Source organism: Geotrypetes seraphini, chromosome 2 (assembly GCF_902459505.1).
Source record: "Geotrypetes seraphini chromosome 2, aGeoSer1.1, whole genome shotgun sequence".
NCBI lineage: Eukaryota > Metazoa > Chordata > Amphibia > Gymnophiona > Dermophiidae > Geotrypetes > Geotrypetes seraphini.
The window spans coordinates 504,475,338-504,496,258 of record NC_047085.1 but is presented as its reverse complement, the minus strand read 5'-3'; the positions used below and the strand labels follow the sequence as shown (position 1 = coordinate 504,496,258).

General features: G+C 44.1%; 1 protein-coding gene across 9 annotated transcripts; it reads left to right on the top strand.

Moving 5' to 3' along the window:
* The first annotated feature begins 5,223 nt into the window (after positions 1–5,223).
* Positions 5,224–19,571, top strand: LOC117355643 (zinc finger protein 79-like). Of its 9 annotated transcripts, none has more exons than XM_033934521.1 (4): positions 5,224–5,376; positions 6,087–6,207; positions 11,147–11,260; positions 17,530–19,571. In XM_033934521.1, the coding sequence occupies exons 1-4, from the start codon at positions 5,353–5,355 to the stop codon at positions 17,895–17,897; spliced, it is 627 nt and encodes a 208-aa protein (XP_033790412.1). In that variant the 5' UTR covers positions 5,224–5,352; the 3' UTR covers positions 17,898–19,571. The 9 variants fall into 6 exon arrangements, with proteins under 9 accessions (XP_033790418.1, XP_033790412.1, XP_033790419.1 ...); XM_033934520.1 differs by having other exon boundaries at positions 11,141–11,260; positions 17,533–19,571; XM_033934525.1 differs by having other exon boundaries at positions 11,141–11,260.
* Positions 19,572–20,921: the final 1,350 nt, after the last annotated feature.

Sequence of the window (20,921 nt, the reverse complement as noted above, 5' to 3'; positions counted from 1 at the left end):
TTTTTAATTAGAAATGCAGCAACATAGAAACACCAGATTTCAACAGTACAATCCAATGTAATTCAGTTAAAGAACATACTCAGGCGTAATAGCATAATACCAGAAGAAACATATCTCAGGACAAGAAGAGGGAAGATGAATAATAAACATAAGGGAAAAAGAGCTTCGACATGATATAGAGAAGGAACAAGCGCTCCATCTTTGCTGCATTATTTTCAATCCTTAATACCATCCGCACAGTCGCTCACTCATTCACCCATCGCTACCATACACTAGTAACGGTGTTCAATGGGCAAACTTTTTGACTCACGGGCTACAATGGGTTATTAAATTTGAAAGAGGCACTGGGGGGGGGTGTGACCGTGGGGGGGGGGCGGTGGAGGGGCACCCATGGTGCGCGAGGAGTTGCTATGATAGATAGAAGGGAGTGATGGTGATGTACAATGGGAAGGAGGGAAGACAGAAATGCTGGACCGTGGTAAAGAGGAACCACAGTACAGCAGTTGCTTGAAGAAGAATTTGTAGAAGACAGGAAAGTAGAAAAGAAAAAAAAGAGAAACTGGAACCAACTTGATGGAAAAATAAATCTCCAGAAAACAAAGGTAAAAAAGGAATTTATTGACTGAAATATGTTAGCTTTGGGAAATGTATATAGCAGATGTTATAATGCACTTTTAATCTTTTTATCTATACTTATTTTAGTTTATATTGTGGGTTTTTTTTATTCATTAGTTTTAATGCTTGTATTAGTTACTTATTATTATATTATGTATGATGTTATTATTATAGTGTATGCTGAGTACCTATTGTGTAAACTGCTATGAACTGCTGGTTAGGCAGTATATAAAAATAAATTATTATTATTATTATTATTATGTCTTTGTGTTGAACAGAAAAGGAAATGCATTTCTGGTTTCATTTCTCCAGTGTTGAAGTACTTGCTGACCCTTGCTGTGGCTGTTGGCGATCCCCAAGCACCGCCAGCTGAAAACCTCCTCCAAAGGCGGCCAGAACTCCCCTCCACCAAAGCGTAGCAGTCGCTGAGAGCATCCCTGAGCCACTGAGGTGACAACATCTGTCTCAGGAATGCTGCTGCTGCCTTTTAAGCTTGGCAAAAGGGATCCCCGGCCACCTTCATAGTTTGAGGGTCCTCAACAGCTAGATTATTTCTATTTTATATTAACATTAGAGGCTCTGACAGAGACCCATTTACAAAATATGTATTCTTCCCGATTAATCTTTCCAAATTAATAAAGTGTCTTTGCTTATTTGTAAATGGGTCTCTACCAGAGCCTTTAATTCAGTAGCATAATTAAATGAAATTAATTATGCTATTTCTGAAGTTTAGGGGGACAGGCGAAGATGGAAGAGATTACGTGCGGGGATGGATTCAATAGCCAGCGGGGACAGGTTTGATTTCTGTCCCTGTGCAACTCTATTCCCCAGGTGCAGTGGTGTAGGAAGGGTGAGCGGTGTCCGGGACAGTGGTGCTCCTCCTTGCCCTCCCACCGCTCATGCACACACACACACACACACCTCTTCCCACATACCTGACATGGCAAATTGCTGTCGGCGTTGGCTCTTCTGATGTGGGACCCGGAAGTGACGTCAGGGGGAGAGCTAACGCTGGCACGAACAGCAGGTTGGAGCTTCTGCTCGCACTGGCGAAGAGCTAAATGGGGAAGTAGTAGTAAAGGTGTGCACTTGGCAGAGGAATGGAAAGGAGCAGGGGGGGGAGGGGGATTAGGACAGGTGCCAGCACCCCTATGAAGACGGTGCCCGGGGCAGACCATCCCCCCTTACTATGCACTGCTTGGGCACCTTCTTCCCTCACTATTCTGCTGCTTGCTGTGTACATTGCCTGGGGTGAATATCTTCATAAAGGTGTTTAATAAATCCCAATAAATAGAGTTCCTAAGATGGGACGTGCGCAGGCAATACATCAGAGAGAATTAGGATTACCAGACATCTGGATTTCCCCAGTCAGCTTTTCAAAACCCAGCACTTTGTCCGGGTTTTGAAAAGCCTCCTTTCAATTGCGTTGGGCAGGAGGCAGGGGGAGGAGGGCAGAGCTGGGGTGGGTCTAGGGTGTCCCGATTTTACAGTCACAAAATCTGGCAACCCTAGAGAGAATGAGAATTTGGGAGTAAATGTCGTACCTAAGCAGAAGCTTCTCCAAGTCTACAAAATCTTGAGTGGAGTAGAACGGGTACAAGTGGATTGATTTTTCACTCTGTCAAATATTACAGACTAGGGGACACTCGATGAAATTATAGGGAAATACTTTTAAAACCAATAGGAGGAAAATTTTTTTTTCACTCAGTAGTTAAGCTTTGGAACGTGTTGCCAGAGGATGTAGTAAGAGCAGGTAGCGTAGCTGGTTTTAAGAAAGGTTTGGACAATTTCCTGGAGGAAAAGTCCATAGTCTGTTATTGAGAAAGACATGGGGGAGGCCACTGCTTGCCCTGGATTGGTAGCATGGAATATTGCTACTCCTTAGGTTTTGGCCAGGTCCTAGGGATCTGGATTGGCCACCGTGAGAACGGGCTACTGGGCTTGATGGACCTGTGGTCTTAACCAGTAAGGCTATTATGTTCCTCTGGGCTTGTGCTGTTTGCAGAATTTAGAAATGAATCAGCATCTCTCTGGCTACGAGGGAGAAGCTAAGGGTTTCTCTCTCACAGCTGCTAAAGTTCCTCCTCCTCCCCCTACCACTCTCTGTGCTAGTGGGCCAGACCTTCTATTTTCCACCACAGCAATCAGCACTGAAAGGGGTACAGCCATGAGGAAAAGACTGCATCTCTCAATAAGTCAATAAACAAAAAAAGGACTGCAGAATGCAATGTACAAGGTTCAAATCCCTCGCTGCACCTTGTGACCTTGGGTAAGTCACTTAATCCCCTCATTGCCCCAGGTACACTACACAGAGTTTGAGCCCACCGGGACGGATCGGGAAACATGATAAAGTACCTGAATGTAAACCACTTAGGATATAAGTGGTATATAAATAAATAAACTATATAAAATTATATTCCAAAGTGGTGACTCTCATTTACATAGGTCACCACTTTGGATTATCACTAATAATAAAACCCTAAGCGCGCATGCACACTCCTACCTGTGTGATCCCTGCCTCCGTGATCCATAACTCCATGGCCGGCAGAGAAATGTTAAAGTGTGTGGCGTGTGTGTGTTCGGCACGAGTGCGCGCATGGCGGTTTCCTTTATCCTGCGGCGGTTACTGTGCACCGGTTGCCCTTCACTGTTGAAACGTGATTTAAAAAAAAAAAAAAAAGTTAGGTGGGAGAAGGGGCATGATAAACAGACAGGCAGTGAGCAGGGACATTGACAGACAGCAGCTGCGGCAGGGGTTTGTGCTGGTGGGCCACAAGAGACCAGGAAACCAGGATGGAGGGAGGGTAGGAACGGCGGTTTGGGAGCAGGGAAGAGGTGCTGCTGGACAGGGAGGAAGATAAAACGAAGGGAGAAGGGCTGCTGTTGGACATGGGGGAGCAGTGAAGGTTTGCTGCTGGACAGGTATTGATGGACAAGGGGAGCAGGGAAAAGGTGCTGCTGGACAGGGGAAGATAAAATGAAGGGAGAAGGGCTGCTGTTGGACATGGGGGAGCAGTGAAGGGATGCTGCTGGACAGGTATTGATGGACAAGGGGAGCAGGGAAGAGGTGCTGCTGGACAGGGGGAAGATAAAATGAAGGAAGAAGGGCTGCTGTTGGACAGGGTGGAGCAGTGAAGGGGTGCTGCTGGACAAGGGGGGATAAAACGAAGGGAGAAGGGCTGCTGTTGGATAGGGGGGGGAGCAGTGAAGGGATGCTGCTGGACAGGTATTGATGGACAAGGGGAGTAGGGAAGAGGTGCTGCTGGACAGGGGGGAGATAAAATGAAGGGAGAAGGGCTGCTGTTGGACAGGGGGGGAGCAGTGAAGGAATGCTGCTGGACAGGTATTGATGGACAAGGGGAGCAGGGAAGAGGTGCTGCTGGACAGGGGGGAGATAAAATGAAGGGAGAAGGGCTGCTGTTGGACAGGGGGGGAGCAGTGAAGGGATGCTGCTGGACAGGTATTGATGGACAAGGGGAGTAGGGAAGAGGTGCTGCTGGACAGGGGGGAGATAAAATGAAGGGAGAAGGGCTGCTGTTGGACAGGGGGGGAGCAGTGAAGGGATGCTGCTGGACAGGTATTGATGGACAAGGGGAGTAGGGAAGAGGTGCTGCTGGACAGGGGGGAGATAAAATGAAGGGAGAAGGGCTGCTGTTGGACAGGGGGGGAGCAGTGAAGGGATGCTGCTGGACAGGTATTGATGGACAAGGGGAGTAGGGAAGAGGTGCTGCTGGACAGGGGGGAGATAAAATGAAGGGAGAAGGGCTGCTGTTGGACAGGGGGGGAGCAGTGAAGGGATGCTGCTGGACAGGTATTGATGGACAAGGGGAGTAGGGAAGAGGTGCTGCTGGACAGGGGGGAGATAAAATGAAGGGAGAAGGGCTGCTGTTGGACAGGGGGGAGCAGTGAAGGGATGCTGCTGGACAGGTATTGATGGACAAGGGGAGTAGGGAAGAGGTGCTGCTGGACAGGGGGGAGATAAAATGAAGGGAGAAGGGCTGCTGTTGGACAGGGGGGGAGCAGTGAAGGGATGCTGCTGGACAGGTATTGATGGACAAGGGGAGTAGGGAAGAGGTGCTGCTGGACAGGGGGGAGATAAAATGAAGGGAGAAGGGCTGCTGTTGGACAGGGGGGGAGCAGTGAAGGGATGCTGCTGGACAGGTATTGATGGACAAGGGGAGTAGGGAAGAGGTGCTGCTGGACAGGGGAGAGATAAAATGAAGGGATTAGGGTTGCTGTTGGACAGGGGTAGCAGGCAAGAGGTGCTGCTGGTGGACAGCCGAGGAAAGAGACAGAAAGAAAGATAAACAGACCGAAAGTGGCCAAGGAGAGAGAGAGAAAAAAAGAAAGACACATACATCTATTCTAATGTAAGGGGCTTAAAGACTAGTAATTTTATATAGATTTTTAATAACCATTCCTGAACCTTGTACATTGCATTCTGCACTCCTTTTTTTTGCTTATTGTGTTCGCCTTCACTGCAGACCTGTTGGATCTCTTGTTTTGCTTTGTGGACCTCTCTCAAGTCCTCAGGGTGAAGCTCCGCCTCCCCCTTTGTGATGTCATCAGTCTGGGCCCAACCGGAAGCGAGTCTTCTTGCATGAATTTTTCCAGATTCAAGAGGAACTTCCCACTTGGGTTCCTTTTCTCCCCAACTGCACTAGACAAAGCTTCAGCCAGAGAAAGAGCCCCAAATTCATTTCTCTAATCCTTTAGACTGCAAAAGCAGAGAGGAAAATGCCTGCAGGAGTTTCTGCCCAGGTAGGAGATGGTCCCCCAACTTCTTGCTCTCTTGTTGCAACACTGCTGCAGCTTTCTGAGCCTGGATGCTGCAGACTCGGGATCCTGGGAGTGAGGAAAGGCACTTTGGGACCCTCCTGAGGAGGAGGAGAGAGATCAGGAGTCTCACAAAGGGAGATTTGGGGTGTGGCTGGTTTCTAGACTGCCCTGAGACTGCAAATTTATATGCACCCAAATCTTTCACTCTTCCTGCAGGCAGCTCTCCTGCAATATGGCCCTACTCTGGGATTGCTTGCTATCTGGTTGAATTATATACACAGTCAATTTTTTCAAATGATGTAAAGCGGTGGTTCCCAACCCTGTCCTGGAGGGCCACCAGGCCAATCGGGTTTTCAGGCTTGCCCTAATGAATATGCATGGAGCAGATCTGCATACCTGTCACTTCCATTATATGCAAATCTCTTTCATGCATATTTGTTAGGGCTATCCTGAAAACCCGACTGGATTGCAGCCCTCAAGGAGGGACTTTGAGATCCCTGCCCCAAAACATCTCCCTCTGCCTCACTGAGCCCCAGCACTGGGAGGTCTCCTGAAATGTGTGTTATGCGACTCTAAATGATGTACACCCAGCAAATTTTCCTCCACCCTAGTGAACACCATCACTGGGAATACTCCTATGGAAATGCTGCAGAAGATGCTGAGTGTGTTTCTGGTTTATGTTTGAAATACAGGTGACATTTGAGGACATCGCTGTCTCGTTCTCCCAGGAGGAGTGGGGTTATTTAGATGAAGAGCAGAAGAACCTTTACAGGGAGGTGATGAAGGAGAATTATCAGACCCTGATCTCTTTGGGTAAGGAATAAATGTACATGTTTCTTCGCACTAGTGGGCCATTATTATAAAGACAACTTTGATTACGTTTGTGTCATATGATTTGGTGAGAAAGTGAGTACTGCAGTGATCACAATATCCTTTTAGGAGAGGGTCAGTATTGGGGGCTGACGGCTGAGTGTGCAGCTTCTACCATGCGATTAATAAAAATATATTATATGCTGTAGAATCGGGGGTTTCGTCTGTTCCAGATTAGTTGATGTTTTATTGTTCGATTTCATGCTAAACTAAACTAAATTAAACCTTAAGTTTATATACCGTATCCTCTCAATTATAGAGCTTAATTACAAAAGGAAGGAACAGCATAATGGGGTTGGAGGTTGAGTATAGAGGGGAAGAGAGCCTTACATTTTTGTGAATAGCCTAGTTTTTTATGTTTTAAATTCTTTATTCATTTTTGCACATTACAACAGGTGTAGCAGATAAACTCATATGAACTTATAAATACACACTTGATTAATTCTCATATAACACTTTAAGTATAACATTTCATTACAAATTAATATTCTATAATATTTTGAATATTATGCAATAAACCTAATATTTAAACTATTCTTATTAAATAGAAAATTCTCCCCTCCCATCCCAATATTACATACAAGTACCATTACAATGAAACTATTGATATAATCATATATTATGAAATACTAAAAATAACTCCCCCCCCCATATTTCCCCTCTAATCAAATATCTTATCTTGAGAAAAGTTTATCATTCATTACAAAAATCGGTTAATGGTCCCCATATTTTCTGACATTTACCAAAATATCCTTTTTGTGTTGCTATTGTCCGTTCCATTTTGTATATATGACATACAGAATTAGCCGAGTTTTTAGATTTTATACTGGATATAATGCTGCTCAGCCCTGGTTTATTGCGATATGCAGAAATGTTTTGAGCAGCAGATTTTTTTGTTTGCTTTCACTGCACACCTTTTATTTTTTTAGGAGGTCTTGTCTACCCTAACACTTGTGTTTATTTGGCACAGAGAAACTGCATGTTTCTACAGATCATTTTGGGATACTAATGGGCTCATTTTCAAGGGAAAAAAAAGTCCAAAAGCCATAATGGGGAGACGGATCGCCATCTGTCCACCAAACGTTCAAAGCATATAATTAAAAAAAACAACCAAAAATGCGTCACAGAACATAGTCAGCAAAATCAAAACATCTGTAAAGTGGGCATTCTGTAGGCGGTGTCGGGGGATGTGTATTTTGGCGCAATAACAGATAGCAAAAGAATTTGGATGGTTGGGAGGGGTGGGGGGTATTGGGGACTCAAAGCAGGGGATATCTATTTATCGATGATGTTGTCTTCTTGATTTTTTGTGATTTCTGAATCTGCTGTTTTCTGTTTGTTTCATATTGTGGAGAGATTGAGATTTGATATCCACATATTGCTTGTATAACATAAAACTTTTAATAAAGATTTTCAAGTTAAAAAAAAAAAAAGAATTTGGATGGGCGTCCAGAAACACACCCAGGCTTAGACCTATTTTAAAAGCAATTAAGGTGAGCAACACATTTTGTCTTTTGGCCCACTAACGATTTGGTTGTGTTGGAGATTGGAGAGCGAGAAGGGAGGATTTGTTAGAACTACTGGAGAGTTGCCTGTCTGTATGTGGCCCTGTCTGAACCTTCACTTAACCAGCCTTGTTTCTCTGCCTGCCACCTCTCTCGTCTCGTATCCATATCTGTCAGACCCCTGCCACTCCATTCCCTCACCCGTCCTACGTGCTATTTTTTTCTCACCCACCCTTCCACTCCTTGTCAGTCACGGTGCTCTGCATCGCTGTGCTATCTCTGTGTCTGTACCCTGTGCTGGGAGCTGGAGAGCGAGTGCTGATTGTGTCACCTGTGTGTATCTGGAATGTGTGAGGGGGGTGGGATGCCTGAGTGAGATCTGCTGTTGCTGTCAAATAAATAAAAATAAATGTGTGTCCGAGAACTGCGCTGGAGCTGAGAGAGTGGAGTGTCTGGGGAAGGAAGCACTGTGTGTGGTAGATGTAGGCCAGTGGTCTCAAACTTGCGGCCTGGGGCCCACATGCAGCCCGCCAGGTACTATTTTGAGGCACTCGGTATGTTTATCATAATCACAAAAGCAAAAGAAAACAGTTTCTTGATCATATGTCTCTTTAGCTATAAATGGATGCCTGGAATGCGCTCCCGAGAGAGGTGGTGGAGAGTAAAACTGTGACTGAGTTCAAAGAAGCGTGGGATGAACACAGAGGATTTAGAATCAGAAAATAATCAATAATAATAAAATGTTAAGCGCGCATGCGCACTCGAAAGTCGTGTTCCCTGTTCCGTTGCGACGGCACGAGTGCGCATGCACACTTAACGTCACAGTCTCCTTTTTTTCAAGCCGCTGCTAGCGACGCGCCGGAGCTGGACCCCCCGTTGACCCTCAGTCTCCTTTTTTTCAGGCCGCTGCTAGCGAGGCGACAGAGCTGGACCCCCCGTTGACCCTCCCACCACTACAAGGCTGACAAACCCGGCAGGAGCAGCAGCGTCGCAGGCACACTGAACGCTGCTTCGGGTCTTCTACTGGCCTAATTTCCTCTGCCGCGTCCCTGAAAAAGAAAAAGTTACTTTTAAAGAGCTCCGACGCGGGGTGTGAGTGGGGAACCCCCCCCAGTTTACTTCATAGTCTTCACGCAGCCATTGGGGGGGGGTTGGGGGGTTGGAACCCTCCATTATAGAGTAAACTTAACTTTTTCCCGATTTTTTTCAGAAAAAAGTTAAGTTTTATATATAATGTGGGGGGCTACACCCCCCCCAACGGCAGCACGAAGAGTATGAGGTAAAGTGGGGGTGTTCCCCCCCGTCAGAATTCTTTAAAAGTAAGTTTTTCGCCGGCGCGCTGGTGTCTTGTGTCGAATTGTCTGCGCTGCAATGTTGGCGCGCTAATGTCTCGCGCGCTTTTGTCCTGTCACCTATTGTCCCATGGATAATGCTGAATCCAACCAAACCCCCAACACCAACATCTCTTTTATTAAGTGGTAACGAAACCCCCCCCAACACATTTACACACTTCCAAGTCTCTCTTCTTACCATTCTCTACAATCACCTCTGTTTTGTTCACATTCCAACTGCAATCCATGCAAAGTCATCCACAAAACAAGATGGCAGATAAAGGCCCATCCAGTCTGCCCATTATCCCTTCCTCTCTCTGAGAGATCCCACGTGCCTATCCCAGGCTTTCTTGAATTCAGACACAGCCTCTGTCTCCACCACCTCTTCCGGGAGACTGTTCCACATATCTACCACCCTTTCTGTAAAAAGTATTTCCTCAGATTACTCCGGAGCCTATCACCTCTTAACTTCATCCTTGCCCTCTCATTCCAGAGCTTCTTTTCAAATGAAAGAGACTCAACTCGTGTGCATTTACCTCAAGTAGATATTTAAACGTCTATCATATCTCCCCTCCCCCGCCTTTCCTCCAGATTGAGATCTTTAAGTCTGTCCCCATACACCTTATGACGAAAGACCAAGCACCATTTTAGTAGCCTTCATCTGTACCGACTCCATCCTTTTTATATCTTTTTGAAGGCACGGCCTCCATCTCACTACGTTCTCCATATAAATATTCTAATACTTCTCCACTCCTTTATCATTTTTGCCCACAGAGAAAAAAAACAATATGTCATCGGCATATAATCTATATTGCACCTTCAATTTCTGAAAACCTCACCTATATCTGCCATATAAATGTTGAACAATAAGGCAGAAAGAGCAGATCCTTGTGGCACTCCTCTTCTTACTTTTACCGATTTAGACACTGTACCCACCCCTCCTTACCTGAAAAGATCTTCCACATAAGTAGGATAAAAACCACTCAAACACTTCCTTACCTAGACCAAGTCCTTGTAATTTCATCAACAGTTCTAAATTGACAAGAGTCAAACGCTCCAAAAACGTCCAATGATACAACACAAAACCTCCTGTTCTTATCCAATCCTTCTTTCGACATGTCGCAAACCGACACCAATAATAATTCTACACTATGGGCTTGGCAGAAGCCAAATTGAAATACATCTACGCAGTCAAGCGAGGCAGTAGGAAATTGCAAAGGGAATGATCAAGTAGATAGACTAGGAGGGAGGGAGGGACAAACAGATATGGATGCTATTATAAGTGGGTTAGGACTTAAATGCAATATTGGGGATAGGATACAGGCTGCAAAAAATATCGAGAAATAACCTAATTAAAACTGAGAAGAAATCATTACTGTAGTAGTGGAAGATAATCTCTGAAATGCTGATTCTCTAGGGCAGGGGTAGGCAATTCCGGTCCTCGAGAGCCGGAGCCAGGTCAGGTTTTCAGGATCTCCACAATACATCTGCATGAGATAGATTTGCATCTCAAGGAGGCGGTGCATGCAAATCCATCTCGTACATATTCATGGTGGAGATCCTGAAAACCTGACCTGGCTCCGGCTCTCGAGGACCGGAATTGCCTACCCCTGCTCTAGGGGATGTAGGAAAATGACTTTGGCTTTGGCTTTCTACCCTTTCTTTTGAGCTCACATCTGTCTGATCATGGTCGGTGGGGAGAGGGGGGGAAGGGGAGATTTCCACCTTATTCCGGATGTTCTGTGTGTGAACAAGGAAACCTGTATGTTTTATAAGGGATGAAGAAGTTCACAAACATTGAAATGAGGCTGATAATATATTGCTTTATTTAGAGTGGGAACTAGACTATAAAGAGGGTTTATGTTACTTTTCTGATATTTGCGGAGCTTCAAAGTTATTCCCTTCTAACTGAGGTTTGAATATTTTTGATCACTGAAATTGGTGAAATTCTTTATGCTGGAAAATTTGTCTAACTCTTGAATTTGAAGTTCTCAGATGCAGAAATTTTGAGAGAACTAATGCAATTTTCATACCCCCCAGGAACAGGTTCTCCGACCTTCACCCCTAAAATGACGTCCCACATCGAACGTGGGCAAGGGCCGTACATCAAGGATGAGCCAGAATCAGAGGAAAGAGAAACGGGGCAAAACAGCTGCTCAGGTGAGTGCTGTAATAAGAGGGACTGGGGTAAAATAATAATAATAATAATAACTTTATTTTTGTATACCGCAATACCATACAAGCAGCAGCGTGACCTACCGCAACCACCAAGAGCCCACAGACCCGATTCTCCCCCTGCAGTCCATTGGAGAGATCAATCTGCCTGCTTTTAAATATCAGCAGCAGTGGAGATCAACTGCTTTTACACCTAAGCAGCAACGAGACCAGCCACAACCACCGAGAGCACACAGACCCGATCCTACCAAGAGTGTGAACTCTTCCCCCCATGCAATCCGCTAAGAAGATCGACTGTCGGCTCCTGGCGGCTTTCCCGCAGAGGAGAGAATCCTGCATTCACCGTGGGCCTCATCTGGGGCAGCCTCCTTGGAGCGGCTGGGGCACGGGCATTGTGTCTGGGAGGGAATGCATGGATGGGAGAACATCGCAGGGGAGGAGACATAGGCATCCTGGGACTGTCGGCCAAGTCTCTTCCCTGAAGAAGCCCTTTCTGGAAACGTCAATCGCTCCTCCTAAACTTACTTGCTCCACTTCATCACTGACGCTTAAACCGTGGATTGAAGACAAAGTTTTATTTTATTTTTCTTTCCAGCTTATGATTTATCTTTAATCTTATCTATTGTTTTGCCTTTTGTCTTTGTTTTGTTCTATTTCTATCATTTAAATTTCTCCAGAATTCTACTGTTCAACGGCTCCCCCTTCTGCTTCTATTCCTTTCTCTCCTCTCTTCTACCTTCCAAAGTATTTAGATCAATGCTGTCTTGTTAAAATGTTTATTTTATTTTTATTTTTCCTCTAACTCTACTTTTCACTTCTCTATTACCCTCCAGGTACTTTAGTTAGATTGTGAGCCTTCGGGACAGTAAGGGAATTTTTCAAGTACCTTTCTTATTTCTAATCTTAATGTATATTTTCTGTAAACCGCTTAGAACCTAACGGATGTAGCGGTATATAAGAAATAAATTATATTACATTACATTACCACAAAAGTTCAGAGCGGTTTACAGGGGAAGAGACTGTACATATACAGCGAAGTTATAGAATATCAGAAAACAGTTTCAGAGTAGTTTACAGGAGATAAGAACTGTATTTATGCAATGAAGGTACAGAGAATTAGTTATCAAGTGTATGGTATAAACCAGTGGCCATTACAAAATGATCCAATATTGTAGCAAGGGGGGTGCAGAAAGGGGAAAGGAACAATAACCGGAGAAGAGGGGGAGGAAGGGTAGGGAGGGAGGCGAGGTTGAGATTAGTAGTTTGGTTGGGAGGGCGGGAGTTAGAGGATTTTATCAAAGAGGTATGATTTGAGAGATTTCCTGAAGGATAGATAAGTTGGGGCAAGAGAGATGAGGGTGGTCAAGCAGTCATTCCATTTGCCAGCTTGGAAAGAGAGGGTTTTGTCCAAGAATCTTTTGTAGATGCATCCTTTTGGGGAGGGGTAGGCAAACAGGTGGGCATTGCGTGTACGGTTAGAGCCTGGGAAGACGAAGTGGCGTGACAGATATATCGGGGCTGAGCCAGTTAGGGTTTTGAAGCAGAGGCAGGCGAATTTGAAGATGACCCTTGCTTCAAACGGTAGCCAATGAAGTTTTCTGTAGAAAGGACTGATGTGGTCTGACTTTTTGAGCCCATAGATGAGGTGGACGGCGGTATTTTGGATGAGTCTTAGTCGTTTAATGGTTTTCTTGTAGGAGCCCAGGTATATGATGTTACAGTAATCCAGGGTGTTTAAGATTAGGGATTGGACCAGCAAACTGAAGGTGGGGAAATCAAAGTAATGTTTGATAGAACGGAGTTTCCAAAGGGTGGAAAAGCATTTTTTGACCTGGGCATTGGTGTGATCTTCCAAAGTGTGTTCTGTAGACCCTTTCTGTAGGGTAAGTGCTGAGCATGCTGCCCCTTTATAAGGATCAGTCACTTGGGGCTCCTTTTACAAAGGTGAACTAGCTGCTACCGCCTCCTTTTAAGCAGGCGGTAGTTTTTCGGCTAGCGCACCAAAGAAAGTTGTGAAAAGATTAAGAATAGTGCAGAAAAAGGCTGTTCGCCTGATATTCGGACTGAAGAAAAGCGATCCTATCAGTCCGCATTACCGATCATTGCACTGGTTGCCAGTGGAAGCACGAGTAATGTTTAAATTCTCATTCCTCTGTTTTAAGTCAGTCTGGGGATTGGCACCTACATACTTGCTATCTCATTTCGTGCTTTATAATCCTGTGAGGATAATCAGGAATTGCAACCTATTTGCTTACCCGAAGATTTTAGGCTGCAAACTTAGGTCTTATTTAGACAGGTGCTTGCTTTTCAAGCAAGCAAACAACAGTCCTGGTTGGGTAATTAAATCAGCGGAGCCATGTTTTCCTATGGCGTTTTAGAAAAGAAATCAAGACAATATTATTTGACAAATTTATCTCTTAATCCGTGCTTTCATTTTTAACATAATTTTATTCCATTAATTTTAAATTTTTAATGTCTTTTTTAATACAATAGGTTGTATTCTTTTTTTACTATTTCACTGATTGTCCAGTTTATTCTCTTTTGTGGAAACCGCCTAGAATTCTTCTCATTAAGGCGGTATAGAAAAATAAAGTTACGTTATGTAATCTTGTGCGTGCGCCAAAAACGCTAGCGCACCTTCGTAAAAGGAGCCCTTGGTCTTTAAAGTGAAGGCTTAACCTATGAGCCACAGAGTGGAGCGGTGGAAGGAAGGGACGATCTAAGTTCTTTTCTGTAACTTCACCATCAGAAACCTTTCAGCTAAAAATTGTGTTGCGAGGAAGTTAGAAGGAAGATGGGTTTTGTGGTACCGCATCCTGGGCAGTGACAGTTGGTGACAGTTGGCTGTGAAGAAGCCCAGGAAGCAGCAGGGTCTCTGGATGTTGTCCGGCTGATGTGCACAAGCCTGTCGCAAATGTATTTCCACACCCAGATCTGTAGCTGGCATAATTGACACACACCTAAATGTCAATTAAATAAGGACACTTGAAGAAATATCCAATTAATATAAATCAAAAATAAAGGTCAAACAAATTTAAAATACAATGAAATTTATGCACTTTTACATACACTCAGATATGTGTAATCCGACCAGGAGCTGTGGCTCCTATAGCCGAACCCACCGTCCCATCACTGTGTATGCCTATAATGCAAATAGGTGAAAATTGGAGTACTTTTTAGATATTAAATGTGTTTTTCAGTGGCAAAAAAAGGAAAAACAATTCCTACTTAACTCAGAGGTGTGTTAGCAGGTCCCGACATGTGCCAATGTTTCGAGGGTCTTTTCAAGGAACCCAGAGGAAGTGTTAATAACTTCAAATGCCAGAGAAAGAAATGCTGAGTGATACAGACGAGAGAATTGTACATAAGTTGAGAAAGTCGCTTCTAATCATTCAAAAAGCAACTTTCTCAACTTATGTACAATGCTCTCATCTGTATCATTCAGTTCTTTTCCTATTCCTGCCCCATTCCTGCAAGCTCTGTCCTCATCTGCACAAGCCTCAAACCCTGTAAAATCATAAGTGTTTGAGGCTTGTGAGGTTAAGGCAGAGCTTACAGGAATGGGACAGAGACAAAACTCACAGGGACAGGACGGGGAAATTGAGTTCCTGTGGGGACGGGGGAAAAATTTGTCCCCGTGTCATTCTCTCCACTGCACCACCCTAGAAATCAAAATGAAGTAAAAGTGAGCCAAGTCTAGGACAGTCAAGTCATTGTGACATCACTGATGAGGCTGGATCTCAGGCATTATGACATCACAATACCAGCTCTGGTTATCAGAGGCTGAAGCTTTTCACACTATTCAGTCTTCTATATTGTTCTCCCAAGTACAGAATGACACAGGGACAAATTTTCCCCGTCCCCGCAGGGCTGTGGAGTCAGAGACATTTTGGATACCTGGAGTCGGAGTCGTGGATGCCAGAAACTGAGGAGTGAGGAGTCGAAGGATTTATCTTCCGACTCCACAGCCCTGCGTCCCCGCGGGAACTCATTTTCCCGTCCCGGTAAGTTATTTTCCTGCCCCATTCCTGCAAGCTCCGTCCTCATCTGCACAAGCCTTGAACCCTTTAACCTCATAAGTGTTCGAGGCTTGTGCGGTTAACCCTTTCAGGACCATAAGGATCGTAGGCCAATTTTTGTGGTTTTGACGACATTTTTATGGTAAAAAGGGCTTGCAGATGCCAAAAAATTGATTTTTTTTGTGAAATATCATTATTTTTATTTTAAAAAAATCACACTTCTGGCTTATGGACAGTGTGGCAAGTGAATCTTCTCGTCAATCTGGCAACGACGCTAATGAATGAATGTCGGAACCAGTTTGTTTACATAAAGGTAGTATCCTATGGAATCCGTACATATCAAATTTAGAACTGTAGAGACTATCCCAATCAAAATTTATAGGATTGTAAAGTTATGGGACAAATATGTCCCTTGGTCCTGAAAGGGTTAAGGCAGAGCTTGTAGGAATGGGGCAGAGGCAGAGATAGCAAGAAAACTCATGGGGGATGGGGAAATTGAGTTTCCTGGGGGGGGACGGGGGAAAAATTTTGTCCCCGTGTCATTCTCTAGTTTACAAGGTATTGTGATAAGTCAACAATATACGAAATAAGAATAAAATGAAAAGTTTAGGGAACAAATATCACAGCACATGCTTTTTGCACGTGTGAGGGGGTGCTGGCCATAAGTTTGTCTGTACAAAAGTTTTTCAGAGAACAGCCACTTCTGAAGAGTCCTGAGAAAAAAGGCCTAGAAAGTGATAAATGGTTTGGGTGTTACTATTGATTTGAGTGATCCTACGATAAGTATTTATTTGATCTTTAACTGGCAGTTAGTGACATTCAAGACCCTGGTGAAATTGTGAGCACAACACTGTCACTCTGAAGAACATAAGCGTTGCCTCTGCCGGGTCAGACCAGGGGGTCCATCGTGCCCGGCAGTCCGCTCCCGCGGCGGCCCCCCCAGGTCCATGACCTGTAAGTGTTCCCTACCTAACCTAAAACGTCCATACCCTGTTCGCTTAATGTCCTGTAAGGTAAACCTCTATCTGTATCCTGTTATCCCCTTCGCTTCCAGGAATACAGATTCAAGCAAGGTCAGATTCGCCCTGAAGAAACGGCTTAGTGCCGTGAAATGTTGCCATTTTAACAGACTGCTTTAAACACTCACAGTGGTTTCAATTGCAAAATATCGCAGCCCTCAAGTATTTGAAACTCAACAGCGAGTTGTTGCTCTATGGAAGTTTTTTAGCCAATGATGTGGAGGTGGTGGTTTGCGCTTGAACTCTGCCGATAACTCCTGAGGCTTTTTCTTCCATTTGAGCAGACTTTCAGCTACCTTTAAGTGGAGGGGTTTGTTTTTTTTTTTTTGCACTACTTTATGTAGTTATCCTACTGATAGCTACTACATAAATGCCATTTCTACACTCATTCCAACAAATCCTCATCAAAATATCACGTTATATCAATTTTATAAACGTTTCCATCTAGAAAAATTGTATTCCTGCCTTGCTGTATCTTTGAAAATGCTTCCGGATAAATCTTGACATGCTAATGTAATTTGAAAGTCTGTTTTGTAACATCGCTGTCTGTGTACAGTCTCTTCCTCTGTAAACCGCTCTGAACTGCTTGTGGTATTGCGGTATACAAAAATAAAGTTATTATTATTATTAATAATACAGTGGTACCTTGGATTACGAGCATAATCTGTTCCAGGAGCATGCTCGTAATCCAAAATGCTCGTTTATCAAAGCGAGTTTCCCCATAGGAAATAATGGAAACTCGCTTTGATACATTCCTCCCCCCCACCCCCGAGGCCAGGGCGCTGCTCCCCCCCCCCCCCGCTCGCAAAGTCGTCGTCCCCGCATGATCCGGCACCCCCCGTGAGAACAGGCACCCCCCGCCCGACCAACTTTAACTCACCCTCCCCCATCTGGCACTGGCACGAGAACCGCTCCCCCCGCTCGCAAAGGCACCCCCCCTGCTCGAATCGGCACCCTCCCCTGCGAGAACAGGAACCCCCTTTTCTTCTTTATAAAGTTAACTCTATGCACTGCCGTTTCCAAGAAACATCTCATCATCTCACAAACTTGGGTGGAGAAAAATGCATTGCCAATAGGAACCTGACCAATTCTCAAGCCACACAAGGAACATCCTGGTTGCAACATAACCTGTCCTTCCTCTTATTATATACAAGTTATAACTTAGAAACCACGGTTGTTTTCTAACTCGTAAGTAATACCTTCTGTTTATGTCCAGCAGATCAGCAGATCCCACAGGAATGGAAGGAAGAAAAGAATCAAGGAGAAGATCCTGCAGAAATAGAACAAATCCAAACAAAGTCAGAAAATATCTCTGAGACAATTTCCCAGGGACCTGAGAGGATTAACATAAAGAATTGTAAGCAGGGATCAAAGGAGCAGAGAGACCCTGCAGGAGACTCAACGGATGGAGTCACTGAGAGTGAGGGAAATAACGGGGAGCTCAGTAACATCCCAGAGGGCCAAAGACACCTCAGAGAGAGACCCTTCCAAATGAATAATAGTGATATAGTGACTTCTAAATTCCACCATGGCAAGAGGAAAGGGGAAAAAACACCAGAAAGAACTTACACGTATTGCATCTAGAGGAGAATCAACTTTATTCATCTTAAAGGTAATAAGAGCCACACTTGGTTTCAGAATTCCAAATGCACAGAAGGAATCGTAAAAAATGAGAAGAACCATTCACATTCACTGAGTGTAATAAAAGCTTCACTCAACTTTCAACTCTAAAAATTCACCAACAGACCCACACAACAGTCAAACCATTTACATGTACCGAGTGTAATAAAAACTTCACTGGGCTTTCTGCTATAAAAAGACACAAAATGATCCACACAGGGAACAAACCATATACGTGCACTGAGTGTAATAAAAGCTTCACATGGCTTTCACATCTAAAAATTCACCAGAGGATCCACACAGGAGACAAACCATATAAATGTACTGAGTGTAAAAAAAGATTCACTCAGCTTTCAACTCTAAAAATCCACCAACAGACCCACACAGCAGTAAAACCATATAAATGTACTGAGTGTAATAAAAGATTCACTGGGCTTTCAGCCTTAAAAAGACACAAAATGATCCACACAGGAGACAAACCATATACATGTAGTGAGTGTAATAAAAGCTTCACTCAGCTTACAAATCTAAAATTTCACCAGAGGATCCACATGGGAGACAAACCATATACATGTACTGAGTGTAATAAAAGCTTCACTCAGCTTTCAACTCTAAAAAGACATAAAATTATCCACACAGGGTACAAACCATTTACATGTACTGAGTGTAATAAAAGCTTCACTCAACAGTCATGTCTGGTAAGACACCAAATGATCCACACAGGTTACAAACCATTTACATGTGCTGAGTGTAATAAAAGCTTCACTCAGCTTTCAACTCTAAAAACCCACCAACAAACCCACACAGCAGTCAAGCCATATAAATGTACTGAGTGTAATAAAGCTTTACTCAGCTTTCAAATCTAAAAAGACACAAAATGAAGCCACACAGGAGATAAACCATTTACTAGTTCTAAGTGTAAATAAAAGCTTCACTCGGCTTTCAAATCTAAAAATTCACGATCTGACCCATACAACAGTCAAACCATTTACATGTACCGGAGTGTAATAAAAAGCTTCAGTCAGCTTTCAACTCTAAAAAGACACAAAATTATCCACACTGGATACGAACCATTTGCATGTACTCAGTGTAATAAAAGCTTCAGTCAGCTTTCAACTCTCAAAATTCACCAAATGATCCATAGATGAGACTAATCATATATAATAATAGTTTTACTCAGCTTTCAACTCTAAAAGATACCAAAGGATTCACACTGGTCACAAACCCTTTATGTGTACTGAGCGTAATAAAAGTTTAAATCAGCGTTCAATCTAAAAAAATCACCAAACAATTCATATCATGGAATAAGATACTGGCTAAGAATCAAGTGCTACTTCCTACACTCTCAAATAGCCTAGTATTGTAGACTGGCTTCTGCTGTCTCAAAATCCAAAATGGCTGCTGGAGGTCACGGCAGCCATCTCATGAAACTACCACTGAAAGTCACAGCAGCCATTTTGACTGTAGACACAGTGATAAGAACATAAGAACCGCCAACTCCGGATCAGACCATCGGTCCATCAAATCCGGCGATCCGCACACGCAGAGGCCCAGCCAGGTGATTACACCTGGCGTAATTTTAGTCACCCATATCCCTCTATGCCTCTCGTAAGGAGCTGTGCATCTAGTTTGCTTTTTAAATCCTAGAACAGTTGGATTCCGCAATAACCTCCTCTGGGAGAGCATTCCATGTGTCCACCACTCGTTGCGTGAAGCAGAACTTCCTGATATTTGTCCTGGACTTGTCCCCCCCTTAGCTTCAGTCCATGTCCTCTTGTCCGTGTCACATTGGACATTGTAAATAATTTTTTTTCCTGCTCTATTTTGTCGATTCCTTTCAGTATTTTGAAAGCCTCGGTCATATCCCCTCGCAGTCTCCTCTTCCCAAGGGAAAACAATCCCAATCTCCTAAGTCGTTCCTCATATTCCAAGTTCTCCATACCTTTAACCAGCTTTGTTGCTCATCTCTGCACCCTCTCCAGCAGTTTTATATCCTTCTTTAGGTTGGGAGACCAGTGTTGGACACAGTATTCCAAGTGTGGTCTTACCATTGCTCTATAAAGCGGCATTATAACCCTCTCTGATCTACTCGTGATTCCTTTATCATGCCTAATATTCTATTTGCTTTCTTTGCTGCTGCCGCACTTTGTGCCAAAGGTTTCTATCGGTACACCCAGGTCCTTTTCTTGTTCGCTCTTACCCAGAGTTGCACCTGACATTTTATACTCGTGTTCCTTGTTCTTTCTGCCTAAATGCATTACTTTGCACTTTTCCACATTAAACTTCATCTGCCATTTCTCTAACTGACATAAGGTAAGCCCAAAAGCTGCAACAGCAACCTTCAGGTGGGCTCGGGGAGGAGAGCAGCACAAACAGTGTGTGAGTGAACCTGGGGGGGGGGGAGGGGAAGGGGCTGCTTATGTTTGGTGAGGAGGGGTGAAAAGAGGGGGGACACCGACACTGAAACCAAAATTCATCCGACCTCTATTATAGGGCCTCAGCCTGAACAATCTTTTTGTGTGCATATGAGGCCAGAACCAAACCATCATGGACTCCGCTGCAGAGCACTATGGACCTGTCGCTACTGCCGAGGTCATGCTACTACGGTGTGAAGAATGAATATGGACATTGTTCTTTATTTTATACCATGTACGTGCTGCCTTTTTGGTACCAGGGACTTTCTCTGCATCAAATTAAGATATGAATACCTTGAACATGACACAGTGTTGCTCTTATGTACAGTCAATCAGGGTTGCACTGAATTCCTCATCTATCTTCTGACGCTCATTGAGAACATGATTCATCTAACTGCCACCTGATAGCGTAATGTCTGATTGGCTCTACCAGTGTCAGTGTGCCTCTGACTCCTCCAATCAGAGAGGCAGTTTGAAGTGCGCAGAGCATTTGAGTTTTGCAGTGTGGTCAGGGCTTGGTTGCGTTTTTGCAACCAAAGTCGATCACTCCATCTGAGTTAATGCTCTAGTGTGG

What these genes read in the sequence shown, in the direction of transcription:
- LOC117355643 (XM_033934527.1), top strand. Translation starts at nt 18,140, where the DNA reads ATGATCCACACAGGGAACAAACCATATACGTGCACTGAGTGTAATAAA.